Source organism: Portunus trituberculatus, chromosome 15, assembly GCF_017591435.1.
Source record: "Portunus trituberculatus isolate SZX2019 chromosome 15, ASM1759143v1, whole genome shotgun sequence".
Classification (NCBI taxonomy): domain Eukaryota; kingdom Metazoa; phylum Arthropoda; class Malacostraca; order Decapoda; family Portunidae; genus Portunus; species Portunus trituberculatus.
This window is the reverse complement of record NC_059269.1, coordinates 15,856,129-15,877,032: the sequence shown is the minus strand read 5'-3', so window position 1 is coordinate 15,877,032 and position 20,904 is coordinate 15,856,129. Positions and strand designations below refer to the sequence as shown.

Genomic DNA, 20,904 nt, shown 5'->3' with positions numbered 1-20,904 from the left:
TGTGTGTGTGTGTCAGATGGAGTTGACTAATATCGTACACAATCCAACACCAGTAGTACATTATATCACTGATACATGACGGGGAAAAACTCACAAATATCTCTGCAACACCCACTACACTATGCAACCTGTCATTTTTCACAGTCTAGGTATGGGATCAAAGGATCAGGTCACCCATCAAACAACCACCATTAGATGCATATAAATCAACACGCACAACTAAATATGACCCTTCTACTGACCTGCTCTACTAAAAATCCCTCCAGATTCTACGCATATGTTATCATATCACTATTCTTCCTCGCTCTCAACCCTCGCCACAACCGCCGAGTGACCGCAATGACCGCCCCACGACCCGCCACCTGCCTCAGAGCCCAGTCACACTCGCCCACCATCACACTACGCCACTCCTCAGCTCACTCGGCATCCGTTAACTCCACTGAAACTGTCATCTGCTGCAGTGTACGTATACGAATTACACACACACACACACACACACACACACACACACACACACACACACACACACACACACACACACACACACACAGAGAGACGTTAGTAGGTATATAAATCATTACAATACATTTTTTTTTCATCTTAATGTCACCGTCTATATTCATATAAACTGTGAAGCTGAAAAGAACTGTCATCTTGATATAATTTGTTACATTAATTTGTTAGTTTATTCATTTAATTAATTTGTTCGGCGAGGGATTACTGTGTGAAAATAATGAGAGTGAGATGCATTGGGAGTGAGATAGAATTACGATTGCTCAGTCAACGGATCGATTTATCTATTGGTGTTCACATAATAGAATCTAGTGCCTATTTATTTATGGAGTTTGCTTTCACCAGATAGAAGAGCTTACACGCTGTATTCCTAAACATTTCCTCTCTTTGTCTCATACATTCACTTGAAACGGATAATATGCGAAGTGTTCAAAGGTGTTTTAAGAATTTTGGTGATACAATAGCAAAGATTCTGCATCACCCTTGGAAAGTACATCTAATCATCTCTGAAGCATGATAACATAGCAGAGTGTTTGATAATGTGAGAGAATAAAAGCAAGCGACCAATGCACAAGAAGACACCACATAGCACTCATGGAAACACAAAGGAAGAACAAGTAAACCTGTCGGCCCAACGAGGCTGTTTATCAAAGAAACTACACACACACACACACACACACACACACACACACACACACACACACACACACACACACAGAGAGAGAGAGAGAGAGAGAGAGAGAGAGAGAGAGAGAGTGTGTGTGTGTGTGTGTGTTACACAAATTAGTTTTTAGGTAACTGTTCCCAATTAAGCTGAATTAAGTTTCATTGCAGCATAAAGAGGGCCCAAGTGTTCTGGCCACCACCCACTGCCGCGCCAAACTCCTCTCACTATTATAAAATGCGTAAAGGGCTGTCAGATATATTGTCTGGGCATGTAGACATTTGATTTGAAGAAATTAAGAAAGAGATAGAAAGGAACTGGTTCTCAAATAGAGGTACTGAATATGAATGAAATGGACTCAGTAATCAGAGCAAGTTGTTGGTGCTGAGTCATTAGGAAGCTTTAAACGAAAATTAAACAAATCTGTGCATGGTGGTGGTAGGTGGATATAGCTAGGCTTGTTTCATACAGAGCCTCCTGATGCATTCTTGCAGCTTCCCTTATTTTCTTATGTACTTATGTTCTTAAAGTGTAAAAAGTGAAGTATGCTTGAATTTCCACATCAAAGGAAGGTTCTGAGGTCAAGTGGGTATTCTGAAAGTTGCTCCTCCTGTGTCTTTCAATTCCACATGAAGCCTGCAACGACTGGCGGTGATGTGATGGGCGTGGTGGTGAAGGTGGTGCTGGGGTGGGAACCAGACATTTTGGCGTTGGAAAGTCTGTTAGCTGTTTAGATTTAACGAACATTGATGTGTTTGTGGGTGAAATGGACAAGGGGATGTAAGGAAGGTGGAGGATGGGAAGACTTAACGGAAGTTTGTGGGGTTGAGCTGGAGTTGGCGCGGATCAGTGAAGTATAGTGGTGTTGGTGTATGGCTTCCATTTATGGTGAGCGCACACACACACACACACACACACACACACACACACACACACACACACACACATCCCGCAACGTGTTCATTTAATTATGTCCTTCATCAGACTGAAGAGGTAGTCAGGAAGTGAGCACAACACAGCATGAAGACCCCAGGATGGAGCGCGAGGGTCTGGCGAGACCTGACCACGAAGAAGTTTGTGCCTCTCAAGATCCTCTACTTCCTCGTCTCTGCAGGCAAGTCACATAAGCTCAGGATGATTTTTTTTTTTTTCTTATTTATGAGTAATTGCTGATTTTTAACACTATCTCATTTTTTCATGTCAACAGCAACCTCGGCCATGATGCCATTCCTCACACTGCACGCGAGGTCGCTGGGCATCCTGGAAATGGAGCTGGGGATCGTCTTCGCCGTCAACGCGGTGTTCACCATCCTTGTGCCCACGCCGGCTGGGATTTTGGCCGATAAAATTGGAAACTTTAAGGTCAGAGTGTATCTGAATCAGAGTACGATCATTTAACATTTCTTGAATGAATATTCACAGCGCCAATCAACTTTGCTTTCAGCTTTCTCACTGTGACTGTTTCCCAAGGTGTTCCTGAGCTTCATGATGGCAGCAAGTGGCGGTGCCGCCCTCGTATTTTCCGCTGTGCCCGTGGCGCGCCGCTACCACAACCTACCAGAATCGCTGCCCCTCACCCTATCCCTCGTGGATGACGGTCTGGCCACTCTCTCCGTTCCTCCGCCTCTGCAGTGTGACTACTTGCCTCTCCTCGATAACCTCACCATCACGATCGCCAACTGCAGCCTCTGTGATCCCGGCAGGTGTGTGAGTCACGTGTATAGTCATGTCCTCCTCCGTGTGTGTAACTAGTCCCCTCTATGTCGAGGATGGTGTGCTTACTCTGTATAAGGGCCTTATCCGTCCCTGTATGGAGTACTCTTCGCATGTTTGGGGGGGTTCCAGTCACACAGCTTTGCTTGATAGGGTGGAATCGAAAGCTCTTCGTCTCATCAACTCCCCTCCTCTGACTAACTGTCTTCAGTCTCTTTCTCACCGCCGAAATGTTGCATCCCTTTCTATATTTTATCGCTATTTTCATGGTAACTGTTCTACTGATCTTGCTAACTGCATGCCTCCCTCCTCCTGCGGCCACGCTGCACAAGGCTTTCTTCTTCCTCTCATCCCTATTCTGTCCAACTCCTAATGCAAGAGTTAACCAGTACGCTCAATCATTCATCCCTTTCACTGGTAAACTCTGGAACTCCCTCCCTGCATCTGTATTTCCAAATTCCTACAACTTGTCTTCTTTTAAGAGGGAGGTATCGAGGCATTTGCTCCCCTAATTCTGGCTGACGGTTTTGGCACTTTTTGTACTCTTTGGAGAGCCAGCGCTCAAGTGGGCTTTTTTCTAACTTTCTTTTTTTTTGCCCTCTTCCCTACGTAAAAAAAAAAAAATTGTGAGATGAAGTAGGGTCTTTCATTTTTCTTTTTTGCTTTTTAAGTGTACCAGAGGATGGCTGCGTTCCTCCTGGATTAGATGTGTGTCCTGGACAGCAGGTGGAGGCGGCAGGTGAAACTCAAATGCAAGTGAACATCGCCACATCGAATGACAGTGTTTGGAACGCCCCATATATGGAGGTGATGAGCTGGAGCGACGCAGAGTTCCTTCCTCAGGTGACTGAAGTCTTTCCTTACCTTTGTCTAAGCCTGTCTCTCATCCTTTACCTGTAAAGATGCCAATATGAAAAGACCGTTCATTGGCCCTACATTGACATTACATGATTACTCATCCATACATCACCACACTCGCTGTTCACCTGGGTAATGCGCCTAATATAATTTTCCCGTCTCTTCTTCGCCAGAGTGGTGGCGAAGATCAGTGGTGCCCCATGCAGTGCATTGTCACGGTGCTGCGGCCAGATCTATGCACCAACACGCACACTCTTGAAACTTTTGATATCACCAAAACCATCTGGCTGTACCTCATGGTCCGCATACTGAACGGCATAACACTTGGTGAGGATGTCTGATGATCGTCTTCTTAAACTACTTTAGTTTTATTCACAGATCACTGAAGACAGTCAAATAGATCTTGCCAGTTATTTTTTTTTTTTTCCTCTCTGAATCATGAAAACGGTGAGCTTTTGCTGGGCCTTTGTTAAAACTTTCATGGACAATTATCATTCCTAGCTGTCAAGTTATTCTGTAATTGACGAATAGCTTGAATAATTGGTTCAAGTGGAAAGATGCATTGACCAAGGAATGAAAGATAACGGTATTTTCTTGTGTGAATATAGGATGAGACGATTGCTTTAATGTCTTTCTTGCAAGCGTCTCATCTTAGTACTCACCAATCTCACTCTTGCTCCTGTGCATGATTTCCACAGCCGCCAGCTTCTCACTTTTTGACGGGGCGACAATGGCCATCACGAAGCAGTACGGCGGTGATTACGGCCTGCAGCGGCTCTACTCCAATGTGGGCTCCATTGTCATGACACCGATCTCGGGTGCTCTCATTGACTACTTCAGTGATCGCGGTGGCCTGCAGGACTATCGGTGAGCCGTCTGCTATTTCATTTTTATTATACTTTTCTCCTTTTTATCTACTTTTTGCATATATTCTTTATATTTTCAAGGTAGATTTCCAATTTCAGAGCTGAATGGTTACTGCAAGTGTGAATACAAAACAGTTTACTTCATTACAAATACAGTGTGAATTTTCTTAAGGAGGGAAAGCATATTGTTCTTCCCGTGCTTGTGTGTGTGTGTGTGTGTGTGTGTGTGTGTGTGTGTGTGTGTGTGTGTGTGTGTGTGTGTGTGTGTGTGTGTGTGTGTGTGTGTGTGTGTGTGTGTGTGTGTGTGTGTGTGTGTGTGTGTGTGTGTGTGTGTGTTAGAGCTTCAGTATTTCCATTAACATAGCTTCTGCATGGCAAGGAAAATTCAGTATTCTTACATTGATGATACGGGATAGACTGAAGGTGTTATTAGCATCGTTATTCATGTCCCTCATATCCACTATACCGTTTACCTTCTATGTCTAGTATAAAACAGTGCTCAGTCTTGGCTCTCTTGCTGCCCCAGGCCAACATTCTACCTGTACTGCGGCCTGAAGGTGCTGGCGGCGGTGGTTATTCTCTTCCTGGACTTGGATTTCCGGCAGCCGTCCAGCAGAGTACTGAAGGACTTCCGATCACTCCTTAAGAAGCCGGAGATCCTGTCCTTCCTCATTGTGATGCTCATTGCTGGTAGGTGAGATATGAAAAGGAGCGTAAACGAGGATATCTCCACCATAACTGAATGACTGTGTCCCTCACGGTGTTCTGTATAAACTGATGTGGTTTTTCTACATCGCTAAGTAACGAAGGTTTGAGAGGAAAATGTGTCCCTCCTACATTGGCACTAACTGTTTCTCCTGTAGGGACTTGCTTCGGCGTGCTGGACACCTTCCTGTTCTGGCTGCTGCAGGACCTTGGCGCTCAGAAGTACCTCATGGGCATCACGGTGACAGTGGGCTTCTCTGCCGGGGTGCCTGTCCTCGTGGCCTCGGGGTACATCTTTAAAAGACTCGGCCTTCCCAACACCATCGTGCTCGGCTTTGCAGTATATGTCGTCCGGATGCTGGGTGAGTGGAGGGGCGAGGTGTGTGTGTGTGTGTGTGTGTGTGTGTGTGTGTGTGTGTGTGTGTGTGTGTGTGTGAATAACAAATTTTACTGTCATACTCGTGGATGCCCGAGAGATTTGATTTATTGATGGATTTTATGATATTCGTTGTCAACATTTTCATCAAAAACTGTTTTTTTCAGTAAAATCAAAACTGAAAACACATAAAGTGAACGATAAGATACATAAAATAGGACTAAGAAAAAAATCATTGTTCATATGAACTGTGTGTTTCGCTAAGACCAGGCAAGACTTTTCATTATAAATAAGGATTCCTTCGCGTGATATTCAACACTGCGTGAAATTCTTGGTTTATCTTTTTTCTCTGTAGAATAATTTTACACAAAATAGATCAGAGTTAGTGCAGTATCTCCCCTAAGTAACGCTTCTGACGCAGGCTACTCCTTCATCACCAACCCGTGGTGGTGCATGCCCTTCGAGGCCCTGGAGTGCTTCACCGTGTCTCTCATGAGTGCCGCTGCTGTGTCCTACGCTGCAGACCTGGCCACGCCCGCCACCCTCACCACACTGCAGGGTTTGTACGGCGGCATCTACCACGGCGTTGGTAAGTTTTTTCCTTTATTATTTTACAACGATATTAACACAGTACAGTACTAAGGAAATGATTAATAGGCGAAGCACTCTTGAGAATCTAACCACGAGTGGCGCATGGCCCACAGCCCCTGTAATTGCCTTCAGTATGACGACTGAAGGGGCGCTTGGTAGGCGTCTTAGATCTTTGAAACATTATAGCTTCACCCTTTATGTTAGTTCTTTCTGAGAGTCAGCTGAGTTTCAGACTATCAATAAATGGGATGGAATTAAAGGCACTGGTTAACTCTTTCATTACTCTGGGGAATGACTCCTCCTAATAACACTAATGTAAACTGACCCTTTTGTGTTTGACAGGGCGAGGCTTGGGGAGTTTGGTGAGTGGCTTCCTGATGGCTCCTTTGGGTCTGCGCAACGTGTTCAGAGTGCTGGCGCTGTTGTGTGGCGTGACGGGCGTCCTCTACTTCACCACCAACTGCTTGTTCTTCAGGAAGCTGCAGAAGAAAAGGAAGGTCAGGTTCGAACAGCTAGGAAAACCCGATCCAAGTGACAGGCCAGCAGAAGGGGAAACAGTCACGGACACACGTCAACAAGAAGGAAGCGTAACTCGGGAGGATGGTGAAGCTGATGCCATGTTGTAGGTAACGTGATAAGCGAGTGGTCAGTGCCGAGAGAGAGAGAGAGAGAGAGAGAGAGAGAGAGAGAGTAGTGACACGTATTTGTCAGTGTTGATACTATTATTATTATTATTATCATTATTATTATTATTATTATTATTATTATTATTATTATTACTACTATCATCATCATCAGTAGTAGTAGTAGTAGTAGTAGTAGTAGTAAAGATAGTAGTTATAGTAGTAGTAGTAGTAGTAGTAATAGTATTTGATATTGTAATATTAGTGATAACGGCATTGGCAGTCGTAACATCAATATATAAGGCAGTAAAATGGTATACCAACGGTCAGACGTAAGAAAAAATATACCATCTATTAAACATTCCAAGTATTTATATCACACTGTATATTCACAGTTTGTTTAATATTAAGAACTTTACGTCATGTCCCTCTGTTATGTACTTCCTTTCATTATACCTAATACTTTTTCCATCAACATTTCTTTCCGGAGATCAATAAATGTTATCCGGATTTAGAAACTGGGTGAAGGTCGAGTGTCCCTAATGAAAACTGTTGTGGCCGGACGGTGGCGGGTCGTGACGTGAGTAACTGTTGTCGTGGAGGAGGACGTGGAGGGAGAGCACTGAGGGACTGAGTGAATAGAGGGAAGGATGGTTTGGGGCAGGCATTGGGGACGAGGTAAAAGGGAAAGATGTAGGAACCAAGAGAGCAGGCGGGGAGGGGAAAAAATGGGATGTAGAGAGTAAGGAAGTAAAGGAAAGGAGAGAGAAGAGAGGTTAAAAGGCACTGGGAACGGGGCATGGAGGAGCACATAGAGGAGGGGTGTGGGAATGGTGAGGAGCCGGGGTGGGGGGAAGGGAGCTAGAGAGAGCCAAGGAACAAATCGTCTCCCGCCCCTTCCTTGTCCTGCCACCAGCCAATCTATCCCGGTCCCGAGGCTCAATATGGTAGTTTAAAGGCGACTCTTGGCTTAAGAACATAAGAGAATAATGGAAGCTGCAAGAAGCCATCAGGTTTACACGTGACAGTCTCCATATGAAGCGTGCCTACCTATCTCCGCCTATCCATAAGATTATTTGATCATCTTTTAGATCAGCTTAGGTTCGGTTCTGTGTCTCCCACAAGCCCATAAAGTCACACCGGAGCAATAAGTGCTGTAAAGAGGAGAGTGACAAAGTTCGTCTGTAGTAGCAGGAGAGCACGGTGAAGGTGGCGGTGCCAGTACCGCCAAACAGACGGTGGCATGTCATCGACAGACGGTAAAACACGATCCGGCAGCTTTAGCAGCAGTACCCCGCAGTGCGTGTGTCAGTGTTTCTCCCGCAGGATCTCACGTCCCGGGAATTGAGGAGAGGCTGCGCGAGGCAAAGCAGCGGCGCCAGGAGAGAAAAAGAGTGGTATTAAAGGTGGAGGTGCCACTCGACATGCGGAGCCACGTGGTGGATCCTCGAGGCAAGACGCTGAGGAGGCTGGCACAGGACTGTGCCGCCCACAGCGACACTCGGACCGACGGTGTGAGCATTAGTGGGGCACGCTATGTCGCAGACTTTATCCGGGCGTGTATGCAGGCTGCAGGCTAGCGGCACCTGCACCGGCAGACCAACAAGAGAAAGCAGTGAGGAGTTTTGGTTAGCTCAGGTTATATCAGGTTATGTTATGTTATTTTAGGTTAGGTAAGGTTAAGGATGTCGGATGAGCAATCTATATACCCCTAGGTGCCATGTGACACAGTTCTCAAAGGGTTTCAAACACAATCACTCAGTTTGTCTGTTTGTTGTTCCAAGCTGCATGGACGTTGCGTCGAGAAAGAAGAATAATCATACTTACTTCACATATCTCAACTTTTCAGTATTGCTATATTCTCAGTGAAGTTATTTTTCATTTTAAAGCATCAAGTAAGTTCCATTCATAATTTCTCCTCTGCGTCGATTCATTAGCTTTCATACGTTCCAAGAAAATTTTAATCAGTTATATTATGCGCATCTCGTGTAGTACATATTTTTGACAGGAATGTGAGATCTTGCCTACATGTCACGTGTCCTGCCTTGTTTGCTGTGTTCTGTGGTGTTAGGGGTGGTGTTTGGGGAGCTGTGGAGAGAGGAAGAGAGAGTCAACATACAGTTTTTTCTCCTACTCCTCCTCCTCCTCCTTCTCTCTCCTCCATTTCCTCCTCCTCTACCTCCTCCTCCTCCTCCTCCTCCTCCTCCTCCTCCTCCTCCTCCTCCTCCTCCTCCTCCTCCTCCTCCTCCTCCTCCTCCTCCTCCTTTTCCTCCTTCTCCTCCTCCTCCTCCTTCTCCTCCTCCTTTTCCTCCTCCTCCTCCTCCTCCTCCTCCTCCTCCTCTTACTACTACTACTACTACTACTACTACTACTACTACTACTACTACTACTGCCACTACTGCTGCTTCTGCTGCTTCTGCTGCTACTACTACTACTACTACTACTACTACTACTACTACTACTACTACTACTATATCTACCTCTACCACTATTATTACTACAAAGAATAAGACTACTATGAAGTGTCGAAGTGGTCCAGACAACCCTCCCTTGCCTCATCGAAACATCCACACTGATTTCCCGTTTATCCTCCTCCTCTTTGCTCATCCATTCTTCAGTTCCTTCCTTCCTTTACTCGTCTCTCTTGCCTCAGTCTGGCTTTGCATGAGCTTCGGGTCCTGTACGGGGGTCGGAGAGGAGGGGGCGATGGGAGTGAGGGTAATATCAGGGTCAGGAAGCAAAGGGTCTGAATTGTGGTGGTGACGTCATACTTCTCCTTGACCTCCTGACTGATCGCATTAATGTTATCCTGTGTGCCTGGTGTTTGTGTGTGTGTGTGTGTGTGTGTGTGTGTGTGTGTGTGTGTGTGTGTGTCAGTTATCTAGCGCTCGGTTGTCGTTGTTACCATTGCAGTTGTATTTTTCTTGTTTTCACTTCGCTTAGTTCTCTTATTATCAGTTATCTTCTCCCTAAATCCGTAAATAAAGTGCGTTGTGAAATTGTTCATCGTTTTGTTCTTAAATCTACGAAAGTGAAAAAAAAATGAAGAGACAGCGAGACTCGGAAGGAAAGAGAGGCTGGGATGGCGAGGGGAGAGAGGCGAGGCAGGCACCGGGAAGAAGGGCGCGCTGTACAGGCTTTACTCCACAAGATCTCCTCCAAGATGCCGCGAGGGGGGTGAGGGGTGGGGGCGTGATGCCGCGGGTCAACACACTCGAGGGTAGGTCAAGCGGGGGTTGTCCTCAGCCGCCCCACGAGTGGCTCCCACGGCCTTTACTTCAAGTCTTTTCATCTCTCTCTCTCTCTCTCTCTCTCTCTCTCTCTCTCTCTCTCTCTCTCTCTCTCTCTCACACACACACACACACACACACACACACACACACACACACACACACACACACATGCATCAGATCTGCTGCTATTCTTTCCTCCTTCACGTTCATCTATGATGTTCACATATATTATAGATAAGAATCATGATAGTCTTGAAAATACTAACTTACATTATTACCTTATTCTATTCATTTATTCATTTATTTATTTATTTATTTATTTATTTACTTATGCTTCTTGTTCTGCGTGTGCGTTGGTCACGTTTCCCTGCACTCACTGTTTTCCCTTTGGCCTTCGGAGACTCGGCTTCATTCATACCAGTCAAATGTTTGAGACCCCCTCTCATCCCATCTTTCGTGTGACGCACGGCACTGGTCAACAACGCGAGTCTTTTCCCTGTCACTGCCTGGCTCAAGTACTCATTTCGCACAATCCCAGATGCAGGAAATGCTTATCACACCGTCACTACTTCAAGAGATCATGATAAAGAGTAACAGAATATGATGACGAAGACGCGATTAGATGTGAGATAAAGAAGTACAAGAATAATCCTCCATTTCTCCCATGACATCCTGACTCTGCCATGACGAGATGGAGTATCGTGTAATTTCAGTAAACACTCAGATATATAAGCCTTCGTGAACATCTCCCTAAATGTGACGTAACACAAGAACCGAAGATGAAGACCTAAATTTGTATCCCACTTGACATGCTTTCTGTCGAGTACTAGTGTGTGGGACGGAGGCTGCGTGGCGAGGCGCTGGGCAGTGCTTCTCAATTGTCACACACGGCCATTGAAGAAAGCGATTTGAGTGGTTTGAATACATGTTTTCCTTACATGAACCTAACACTTATGTAGTCTGTGATTTGGTCAGGACTGTAGTCAGTATTCTCAAACACTTCGGAGCCTCATCTTAATTACTTTTTATTAAGTGCTTAGTGGAAGTGATTTGGGTTTTTCAAGTGGGATTTTATGTTTTTTTCATTGACGGTTTGATATAAGTTCAGCGCCATCACTGGGAAAAGTTAAATCAAATCCGATAAATCACCTTTGGGACCTTTATTTCAAGTGAGCCAACAAAGTCCTTTCTTTGAGAAACAATCGATATCATCAAACAACCCATTTCCTGGAGAACTGTGTCACGTAGAAAGTCGTATATAGTACATATGTCAGCATTTTGAAACGCTTTGTGCATCTATCGTGTCTACTCCTAAAGGCCGCAAGAAGATTTTTTACCATTGATACTGCAATCAGGAAGACAGACACCTTTAGAATCCACAGCAACTTTCAATAAAACTTGTCAAAAGTAACGGAAATAAAATGTCGACACAGAATAAGTAAATAATCCTCACCATCATCATCACTTGCGCTATTAAGTCGCATGCCGCGCTAGGCTGACTTAAGATGTCTCGGCTGTACCATTATAAAGTTTCTCTAATGGTCTTTTTCCTTTTTCGGTGGCCTGTTAACACCCAGGTTCGCGACGCCTCAGGAGCAAAAGTTGTGTGGGTCATTTCCTCACTCACTTTTTCCTAGTCTATCTTCACCGACACCTGCAACGGCAGGAAGCGCCTTGTGCTGAGAGCAAGGCATGTCCATGATTTTCAATTACTTATCATGTATGTGTCTCAGAGAACATAGTATAGATTGAACCCTTCCTCACTTTGGTATTAAATCTTAGCTAACGTTCAGCCCATTAAGCAGGGGACTTTTTGACAACTTTGTGGAATTTCAAAGGTTTATTTCGTCGAGTGTTTAACAGCACAATATTTCCATCGCAGGATCATGATAGGGAGTAGTTATATTTAAAATGATATCCCTTCTAATATTTTTTTCTTATGTAATGTCACTTAAATTGCCTGTGGTCAATAAAATAACTAATTAAATGAGTAAGGGGGCAGGGGGCAGACACGGGTGGCGAGGACGAGCGAGGCTGCGGTCAGGCCGGGGCGGAGAGCTGGAGTGGGGCGATGACGCCTGGCACCGCCCACCGCCTCAAACTGGGCCAAGCCGCTGTGGCTGTCGCCGTCACCCAGGGCTCGTCTTCACCACAGTCTGCCCCCTGGAGCTACCTGCGGCGGCCGGACACTCGTAGCGATACCGTCACATGACATTGTCTTTGAGACATGCAAAACAAAATCCATTCAAGTAATTGACGATATAAGACGACGGTTCTCCTTGTGTTGCTTAGACTAGCCGTCAAGTGATACACGCTGGGAACATCAACCACATACTGAGAGAAGGAAATATAAAAAAGGAGTACGCAACTAATTCCGCCAAAGTGGGAAATTTATTCGTTCTTATATAATTACTCAGAAGTGTGACGAGACAGTTCATCCTCGCTCGTACTCTGATAACGCCGAAACACTCTCCACCTTTCATAATGCCGCTCATGATGCTCTCCGAGGAGTGAGCGTCGCGGCACGAGATCGCAAGGACTCGGAACGGTCGAATCAACGAAGCAAGTGGTAAGTGAAGCTCCGCGCAGTGAGAGCAGTTCATTCAACATCTCAGTTTATTCAGCCTGTCATCGTCCTTACTCTAGAATGTTACAAAGGATGCTTAAGACTCTGACTCTCTGTATCTTCCTTTGATGGTACTGAAATATTCAAGACACCTATAAAGACTATGACTATAAGAAGGCACTAATCAAACGGGACTCAGATGTCTTACTGTCAGACAAGACATCAATATGTGTTCCGTACGCATTATACTACTTTTTTTTTCTTAGTCTTTAATTAATACTTTCTCTTTATTTACTAATGAATTATCTACTATTCATTTATCAATTTTTATCTATCTGCTTAACTATCTGTTTATCTTTTTACCTATCTATCTAGTCTATCCATCTAAATTTCTATGTATGTTTTATTTTACGTAACTTCTCTATTATTTGAAGTATTTGTTCAAGGAAGACATTCCATATCGAAAATCCTAAACTCTAAAATCATGTTTTGGACTTTTGATAGTTTACATGGTCTTATAACTCATTTTGTCATTTGATTTATGTAGATTGAGTCGCCCTTCAACATCTTTCTTACTGAGGAGCAAAAATATAATAGGAAAAGTTAGAGGACAAGTGGACAAAAACTCTTTACCTTAAACAAAACAGGAAATAGGAAACATATGCGGGACTAACATACATATGCATCAATTCGTCTTACAAGTGAATACAATTTTCCTACTTTCTTATAATTTTACCTGAGAGCAGAAGATAATAACAAAACTCAATACGAAGAAGCAACTATTTTTAAACTAAGAATGAGGAAGGAAATTGATACGCTTGAGGTGACGAAACTGACAAACGTGGTACAGTGGAACCATGCGTGCTTTGGGCTCCGAGGGGTCTCCAAGCGCACGGGTTTGAATCCTGTCCACGGTCCCAGTGTAGGTTGGGCTTCCTCACTCGGGGCAACGGTTTCCTAGAGGGTGGGTTTTGAGATAGGAGGTACCTCAGAAAGTACCCCCTTTAGCTCATAGATTCCAGTGAAAACCCCACATCGTGTAAATAAAATAAAAATAAAAATAGCGAATGAGTAATGTGAACTGACAAGGAGCGAAAAGAAACCTCAAGACATAAGGGCAAGACAAAGTGAGGCTGGACAGGGGCAAGAAGGTTCTGATAGAGGCAGAAAGAGGCGAGGAAAAGTGGACATTACGTGGGTGTGGATTGTGGTATTTAATGGGGTGGCGGCAGAGATAGCCAAGTTGGAAGCTGGCAGGGTCAGTTCAACCACCGGGCCTCGACACGCCCAGACACCTTCACCATCGATTTCATGCAACGTGTGTGATCTGTGGCGGCCTGATTGTGTCCCGCCGTCTGTCTATCTAATTAGAGAGAGAGAGAGAGAGAGAGAGAGAATGGATAGATAGATGCATACATATACATACATACATACAGGTATACAGAGAGAGAGAGAGAGAGAGAGAGAGAGAGAGAGAGAGAGAGAGAGAGAGTTATACAATTTCTAAACATACGTAGATCATTTATACAGTTGTGGTCTCGGAACTGAAACTTGCCGACCGAAACTGTGCAAGTGGTACGTTTTACGCTTACTTATAACTATTAATGACATGCTTACAGGTAGAATATGTATTTTTCTTATTACTTGGAACTGTGGAAATTTGAGGTATCACATGTGCAGTTTCGCACAGGTAGGCTGCCAAAAATACGATGATATAATTTTCGACTTTAATACCCATATACGGAAATGTCCTGAATTCGTCTCGTGTATAAATTCAACCATATAGTATCTGTATGGTTCAGCCTCTCACTTCGGTGTGCACTAATCCACAGCACAGTCTTTTGAAGTCTTTGAAGTAAACGGAGCAAAAAAACATACATTTTGCTATTTCTACCCATTAGAATGTTCACAGGTAGCTGAAGAACAAGAGGGATGTGAGAGTGGTTAGTGATTTACAGACTTCCCAAAAAATGAAAAGATTAATTAATGAAACAAACTGTCCTATCAGAATAATAGAAACAGTGAATTTAGATATGTAGAATTAACAATACTAATTAATGTCCTTTATATATACATAACTAGAAGGAGAGTCATGGAACTAATAGGCACACTGTATTAATTTCTGCACTTGTAGTCTGGTATTTGGTTCACACATTCACGATAGTTTTCATTCAAAGACTTGACTGATTCACAAACAATATATCACGGTTCCTATTGACATGTAGATAATGACAATGACTAGTAGTAGTAACAGTAGTAATAGTAGAAGTAGTAGTAGTAGAAGTAGTAGTAGTAGTAGTAGTAGTAGTAGTAGTAGGAGGAGGAGGAGGAGGAGGAGGAGGAGGAGGAGGAGGAGGAGGAGGAGGAGGAGGAGGCGGAGGAGGAGGAGGAGACTAGTAGTAGTAGTACTATAGTATTATTAATGAGTAGTAGTAATAGTGTTAATAGTAATAGTAGTAGTAGTAGTAGTAGTAGTAGTAGTAGTAGTAGTAGTAGTAGTTGTTGTTGTTGTTGTTGTTGTAGTAGTTGTAGTAGTAGTAGCAGCATTTTCATTTTTCATTGTTACTATTGTTTGGTGAGTGGCAGGGAAACACAAGTTGAGGCAAGATACTTTATTCTCTAACGTTTCGATAACCGTTCTCAATTGAATTCCTATTATCAGTTTTTCTTTACTCCTATGTATCGCTTTTATGTGGCAGAACAGTACCTTTGGCGGTGCAATTATCTCATGGAATAGTCTTATTTGTGCGCCTTTCGCGTTAATTTTGTTTGATTCAAAGGAACTTTAGGGATTTTTGTATGACTAAACACTGCTAGGGATCGCTTTACGATACTCTAGGGCGGAACGATGAGATTAGTAATATCATTATACTTACCACCAAATGAGTGTGTGGCTGTCTAGATTTGTTAATGTATTGTACTTATATTTCTGCTGATTGAAATTCTAGCAACAGTGTTCTTTGCTGAGACACTTAGTGAATATTTTGTTTAGTACATAACTTAAAAACAAGAAGCTTAATTTCTTCACTTTTTCACTGGGATACGAAACAATTGATAGCGCCACAAGAAATGCATGGAATCTTGATTAGCATCTGTAAGAAGGTACGGGAAGAAAATAATAGATTTGTACAATTTTCACCCACTTTAAAGACTGTAGAACAAGTGAACATGTCTCACTGATAAGTAATTATGGAGAGATGTACCTAAAGCAGTCAAAGAGATAGAATAGAGCTATTAATCCTGGATCTCTCATAAACTCCTGAAGATTGTATTTTTCATTAAAAGCATTGCCAAGTAGAAAACCACTGTGCTTTTATAGGAGTTTAATGCCGCTATTACTGAGATTCACGAGGGACACGGTTACATGAAATTATTGTCTAAGTAGGTTCAGGTGTGTGTGTGTGTGTGTGTGTGTGTGTGTGTGTGTGTGTGTGTGTGTGTGTGTGGCCTTGACTAGCACATTTACGTATACTCTCATGGTGATGAGAATAAAACGAAGAGAGGGTTAAATTTGTACACGTCATGGCTACAAAATGAAATACGAGAAACACACACACACACACACACACACACACACACACACACACACACACACACACACACACACACACACAAAGAAAGAAAGAAAGAAAGAAAGAAAGAAAAAAAATTACTGATAGATTACTTATGTTATCCCTTTCAGCACTACAGTTTCTTTTTTAGCTGAAGATATAATGAAGGACTAAAGTATAATATTGAAAGATGCAACGAAAGGAGTGATCGGATAACTGAAATTCGCTTGTATATACCCCATTACATTTTCCTCTATAAAATTGTGTAACGTATTTGAATATGAGTAATACCTGACACGCCATGCTGTTAGTAGTTGCTTTCGAAGGTGTATGGCGTTGAGATGAGAGGAGAGATGAGTAACTACGATTGAGAGAAGATAGAAGGAATAAGGGATAGAGCGAGAGGGGCGGCCACATGCTGGAGGGGCGCCAGGGTGTGATGTAGCAGGCGGTGATTTGGTATAGCAGTGTTATGTAAGCTCAAGGGAACGTGGCACAGTTCTCGCCGCGTTCCCTTTGCTTAGGCTTAGTCATAGTTACAGGATGGCAATTCAATGCGAACACCTTACACACTCTCCCTCTTCAGTATTATGTGGTGCTCTTTGTCATGAGGCTCTACTTTGAAATGCTCCGGACTTTATAAGAACTGCGTGTTTTCAAAGGCCACATGGATGACTGGATAGCTTCTCAATCGAAACCCTCTTTATCTGTATCATCTAAGTTTCCATTGGTTCATCCCATTTCTTTTTATATATGCTGAGGATGGCACTGTGCTGTGTTCATTACCTACCGTTAACTCTTCACATTTACTATAATTGTGTTATCTGTAGTGGGTGTTTATGTAATACTGATATATTTCAGGTCAGTGCGAGAATGGAGGGGCGGGCTTGTAGCACCGAGGTGATAAGGATGACGGAGCCAGAGCCATCTGTCGGCGGCAGGGTGAGGCTGCTTTGTTCACTTCATCTTCCTTCCTTTTCTCATTTCCAGGGACTTTCAAGCCGCGTTTAAAGCTTATGTTTTTCTTTTTCTTTTTTTTTTTTTTTTGCTTTTTTTCTGTATAAAGAAATTGTTATTCCTTTAAAATTCCAGGTTCCCAAAATATTGGTGTATATTTTTCCACGTGTTTCCTGGAAAAATTACCTGAAAGTAAAGATTTTACGATCTTCCCTCGGTTTACTCAACGTAATTTATATGAACCTATCGAAGTAATTCATACATTATGTCAAATTCTATATAATTATATATTTCTCTTGCTTTCAGAGAGAGAGAGAGAGAGAGAGAGAGAGAGAGAGAGAGAGTTTTCCAGGAAACATTACTTCATGGTTACTGTCACGTTTTTTTCACAACTTATTTTCTTATTTCATGTCTTGTTGAAGCTCACATTTGTATACAAACTATTGTGAATATGAATTTATATAACTTAAGATAATTCACATCATTTGAAGGCACTAACAAAGGAAGAATGGCTGGTCATCATAACTATACACTTCTTACCGTAATGGGAGGAAGCATCGTACTCTTGTGAGTCACTGACGCAAAATGGACAGAGGTGTGTGGGACGGCGTGACCCAGCGGGGCTTGGCAGTGTGGTGAGCGCCATTACCTCCTCACCCTCAATGGTCCCTAACGAGGCGCCACTCCACCCCGCGTCAGACTCCCGCGACTTTGAGGTTTTTTGAAGCCAATGCTTTCTCCGCGGAGTGCTTACTTATTGCAAGTTTCGTTGAAATTGGTCTTGTATTCTGCGTTACTTGTGTATCCTTATCTCTTACATTCCTTTACAGTCTAGCTGAAACGGAAAATAGCATCAGGTGGTATTGTATTCTTTATCTTCATTCTTGTATTTTTCGTACACTATTTCAGTCCTGATGAGGACTGGACGCTAAGTTTAGTTATTTTGAGGAAAGACCACATTGAAAAACAGTCGAGGTTTGGCAGCTTTGGCACCAACACGCCCGTCTCCGTCTCTAGGACACCGCTACTCACGTTTAGAAAGTGTTCAGAATACCCACGGCCTTCGGATAAACACAACTTTTCTATCCACTTAGTGTGCGAGTGATATAAGGACAACGTCACATATTCCTTTCTGCCATGGATTCGAGTAGCAAGTGCATCTTGCCCGCCGAGGACGAGAGTGCTGAGGGGACGCCCACATATGCCACTCACAGAGAGAGCGTGGGAAACACGTCAGTCGGTGATACTGATCAAGTCACAAAGGACGACAATTCCGCTGACAAAAAAACAGCCGATGAACAAGAACTTTCTTCTGGCAAAAAATCCATTCAAGCCACAGATAATCCACCGAACGCCACACGCTTCAGCGGCAATGGTGTCGGTCGGAAAAGAGACGGTGTTCGTAAGCCCAGCCTGAGGTTCAAAGCAATGCGAGAGCAGAGCACAGGAGGAAGTGAGCGCCTCACCAAGAGAGAATCACTGACCACCTTTGTCCTGCCATCAGCTGCTGAGTCTTCCCAGAGCAGGAAGGATTCCTCCAGCAGCATTCTTTTTTCTCACGACCGCCAGTCCAGAAGAGTCAGAAGGAAACCTTCCCTCATGAGCCTCACGACTTCACAGTCCTCAGAGCCTGGCATAACACGTCAGTTTACTCAGTTTGATGAAACTTCCCTCAGCTCAACGCTGATGAAGCGTGACTCCATTGCGAGTTGTACCTCTGTACAAGGGACGATCCTGAAGCCTTCCATCATGGCCCAGGGAGAGATGTTCTCCAAGTGTAATAAACAGAAGCAATGGCTCATGGCCATCCACGCCTCTGATCCTGACGAGACGCTGCCCATGCTGACGAAACCAGTCTTTTTGATCAACGATGGAGGCAAAATAACGAAGCAGACGGTACCGACACCTGAGCCTTATTTCATGTTTGTAGAATCAAGGATTCATTGTCAAGAAAGATTCTTAATTGTATTTTCGAGACTTGGCAATAGATAACATTAATTTCGCAGTCTGGTCGTGCGTATATGAATAAAAGAGTAGACTATAGATCCTACATAAGAAAGGGAAACTAGTGACTTTTCCCCTGGGATATTTTCACCGTAAGCCACGAGTGTGAATAGAGGCTTGGATCACTCTCTCACATACATATATCTTTAGGAAGCCCTGGCCTGTATGTCTCCCACACCATAACGTGGCGCGTCATGGTGGTCGTGTTGCAGGTGTCGTCATGGGTGAAGGAGAACCTGCTGCTGGTGATGACCATCCTGGGCGTGGTGCTCGGCGTGCTGGCCGGAGCCTTCGCCCGCACCCTCGAGTACTCCTCCCAAACCGTCATGCTCGTCTCCTTCCCCGGCGAGATAATGATGAGGATGCTGAAGATGCTGATCCTTCCCTTGATCATCTCGTCTATTATCACAGGTCAGGGGTCGGTGGCGGGTCAGGGGTGAGAAGAGGAGGCGCGGGGGCTGAGGGAGTGGATACGGGTGGATGTAGGTATGGAGGTTATGGGAGTAAAGTAAACAGGTGTCGAGAGATGCAGTGTGGAGAGGAGTGAAGCAGAACGAGAGAAGGGAGGATGGAATGTGTGTATGAGAGAGAGAGAGAGAGAGAGAGAGAGAGAGAGAGAGAGAGAGAGAGAGAGAGAGAGAGAGAGAGAGAGAGAGAGAGAGAGCGGGGTACCAAGAGGTTAGGTCATGCACACTCATCAAAACAACTTATACGTATTTCTGTTGAGGATGATGCTTTTCGTTTTTGTGTTCCCTTTGCTTTCATGTACAGGAAGACGAAACTGTATCTTGTGCTAATTGTTGTTTTGTCAAAGGAAATAATTACGTAACGTGTGTGTGTGTGTGTGTGTGTGTGTGTGTGTGTGTGTGTGTGTGTGTGTGTTTTTAGTTAAAGTACTGTAATCTTTCTCCTTTCACCTCCTCCTCACTACCTCTTCCTCCTCCGTTTGTATAACCCTTCTGAGAATCCCACCATCATACATCGATCCAACACTCCTCATTCTTCCTACTGACCTGTCTCAACGCCGTCTCTTCAAAGAACGTCCGCTCTTTCCTTCGGTCCGCATCAGTTCAATAGCCAAAAGCCACAATATATCTTCACTTCTGCAGCTCTTTTTCCTTACCTCACACAAACCTTTCGACCTTTTCTCATGATTTGGTAGTAAGCACCGCGCATCCATACAGTCTTTTTACATATACATATATTTTTAACATGTACTTTTCCTTTGCGCTTCTCACAAACTTTCAAAGCCTTCCTTTTGTCCTATTACAAGTACCTCACCTTCCTATTACAGGTTTTCTATATTAATTATCAGCATCTTTCAGCCTCTTCACGATTATTTTACCACATTCTTATTCTTCGCATAGCACAACCCCTCCCCATGATCCAATTTTCACATCTTCTTTCCATACTACATTTTTTTTTCATCAGCAAACATCTTAACATCTCTCAAAATAAACTCCAACTACCAACTTCCAAATCCCGACGAACATCTTTTCCTCACATCTCCATCTTGAATATAATACATCCGGTAAAGGTGTGGCCCAGCTGGACGCCACAGCCTCAGGGCAGATGGGATCCCGAGCTCTGGCGTACTATTTCGGCACCACCATCTGCGCTGCGATAACAGGCATCATGTGTGTCGTGACCATCCACCCGGGCAGTCCGACGCTCCTCAAACACA

The 20,904-nt window shown here is 43.8% G+C and overlaps 2 protein-coding genes across 4 annotated transcripts in view; both read left to right on the top strand.

Annotated features, from left to right (window-relative positions):
• The first annotated feature begins 25 nt into the window (after positions 1-25).
• Positions 26-7,046, top strand: LOC123504115 (major facilitator superfamily domain-containing protein 6-like). Its single transcript, XM_045254438.1, has 11 exons — positions 26-462; positions 2,162-2,291; positions 2,385-2,539; positions 2,648-2,880; positions 3,562-3,733; positions 3,922-4,075; positions 4,447-4,615; positions 5,141-5,304; positions 5,478-5,681; positions 6,117-6,284; positions 6,629-7,046. Exons 2-11 carry the CDS (start codon positions 2,198-2,200, stop codon positions 6,910-6,912), a joined length of 1,797 nt encoding a protein of 598 aa, XP_045110373.1. The 5' UTR covers positions 26-462; positions 2,162-2,197; the 3' UTR covers positions 6,913-7,046.
• Positions 7,047-12,214: 5,168 nt separating this feature from the next.
• The window catches only part of LOC123504110 (excitatory amino acid transporter-like), a 15,095-nt gene continuing 6,405 nt past the window's right edge, over positions 12,215-20,904 (top strand). Inside the window, exons 1-4 of one of the 3 annotated variants that reach the window (XM_045254429.1) lie at positions 12,215-12,711; positions 17,121-17,201; positions 19,433-19,631; positions 20,758-20,904. The exon at positions 20,758-20,904 is cut by the window's right edge and continues 76 nt beyond it. In XM_045254429.1, the coding sequence (XP_045110364.1) occupies positions 17,133-17,201; positions 19,433-19,631; positions 20,758-20,904 (415 nt within the window). In that variant the 5' untranslated portion in view covers positions 12,215-12,711; positions 17,121-17,132. Of the gene's footprint in view, positions 12,712-17,120; positions 17,202-18,212; positions 19,113-19,432; positions 19,632-20,757 lie in introns of those variants that run through there. The other 2 variants (XM_045254427.1, XM_045254428.1) reach the window with 2 other exon arrangements.

What these genes read in the sequence shown, in the direction of transcription:
- LOC123504115 (XM_045254438.1), top strand. Translation starts at nt 2,198, where the DNA reads ATGAAGACCCCAGGATGGAGCGCGAGGGTCTGGCGAGACCTGACCACG. An exon ending in ATAAAATTGGAAACTTTAAG is followed by an intron (nt 2,540 to 2,647) that starts GTCAGAGTGTAT and finishes CTGTTTCCCAAG; the next exon opens with GTGTTCCTGAGCTTCATGAT. An exon ending in GGTGGCCTGCAGGACTATCG is followed by an intron (nt 4,616 to 5,140) that starts GTGAGCCGTCTG and finishes TTGCTGCCCCAG; the next exon opens with GCCAACATTCTACCTGTACT.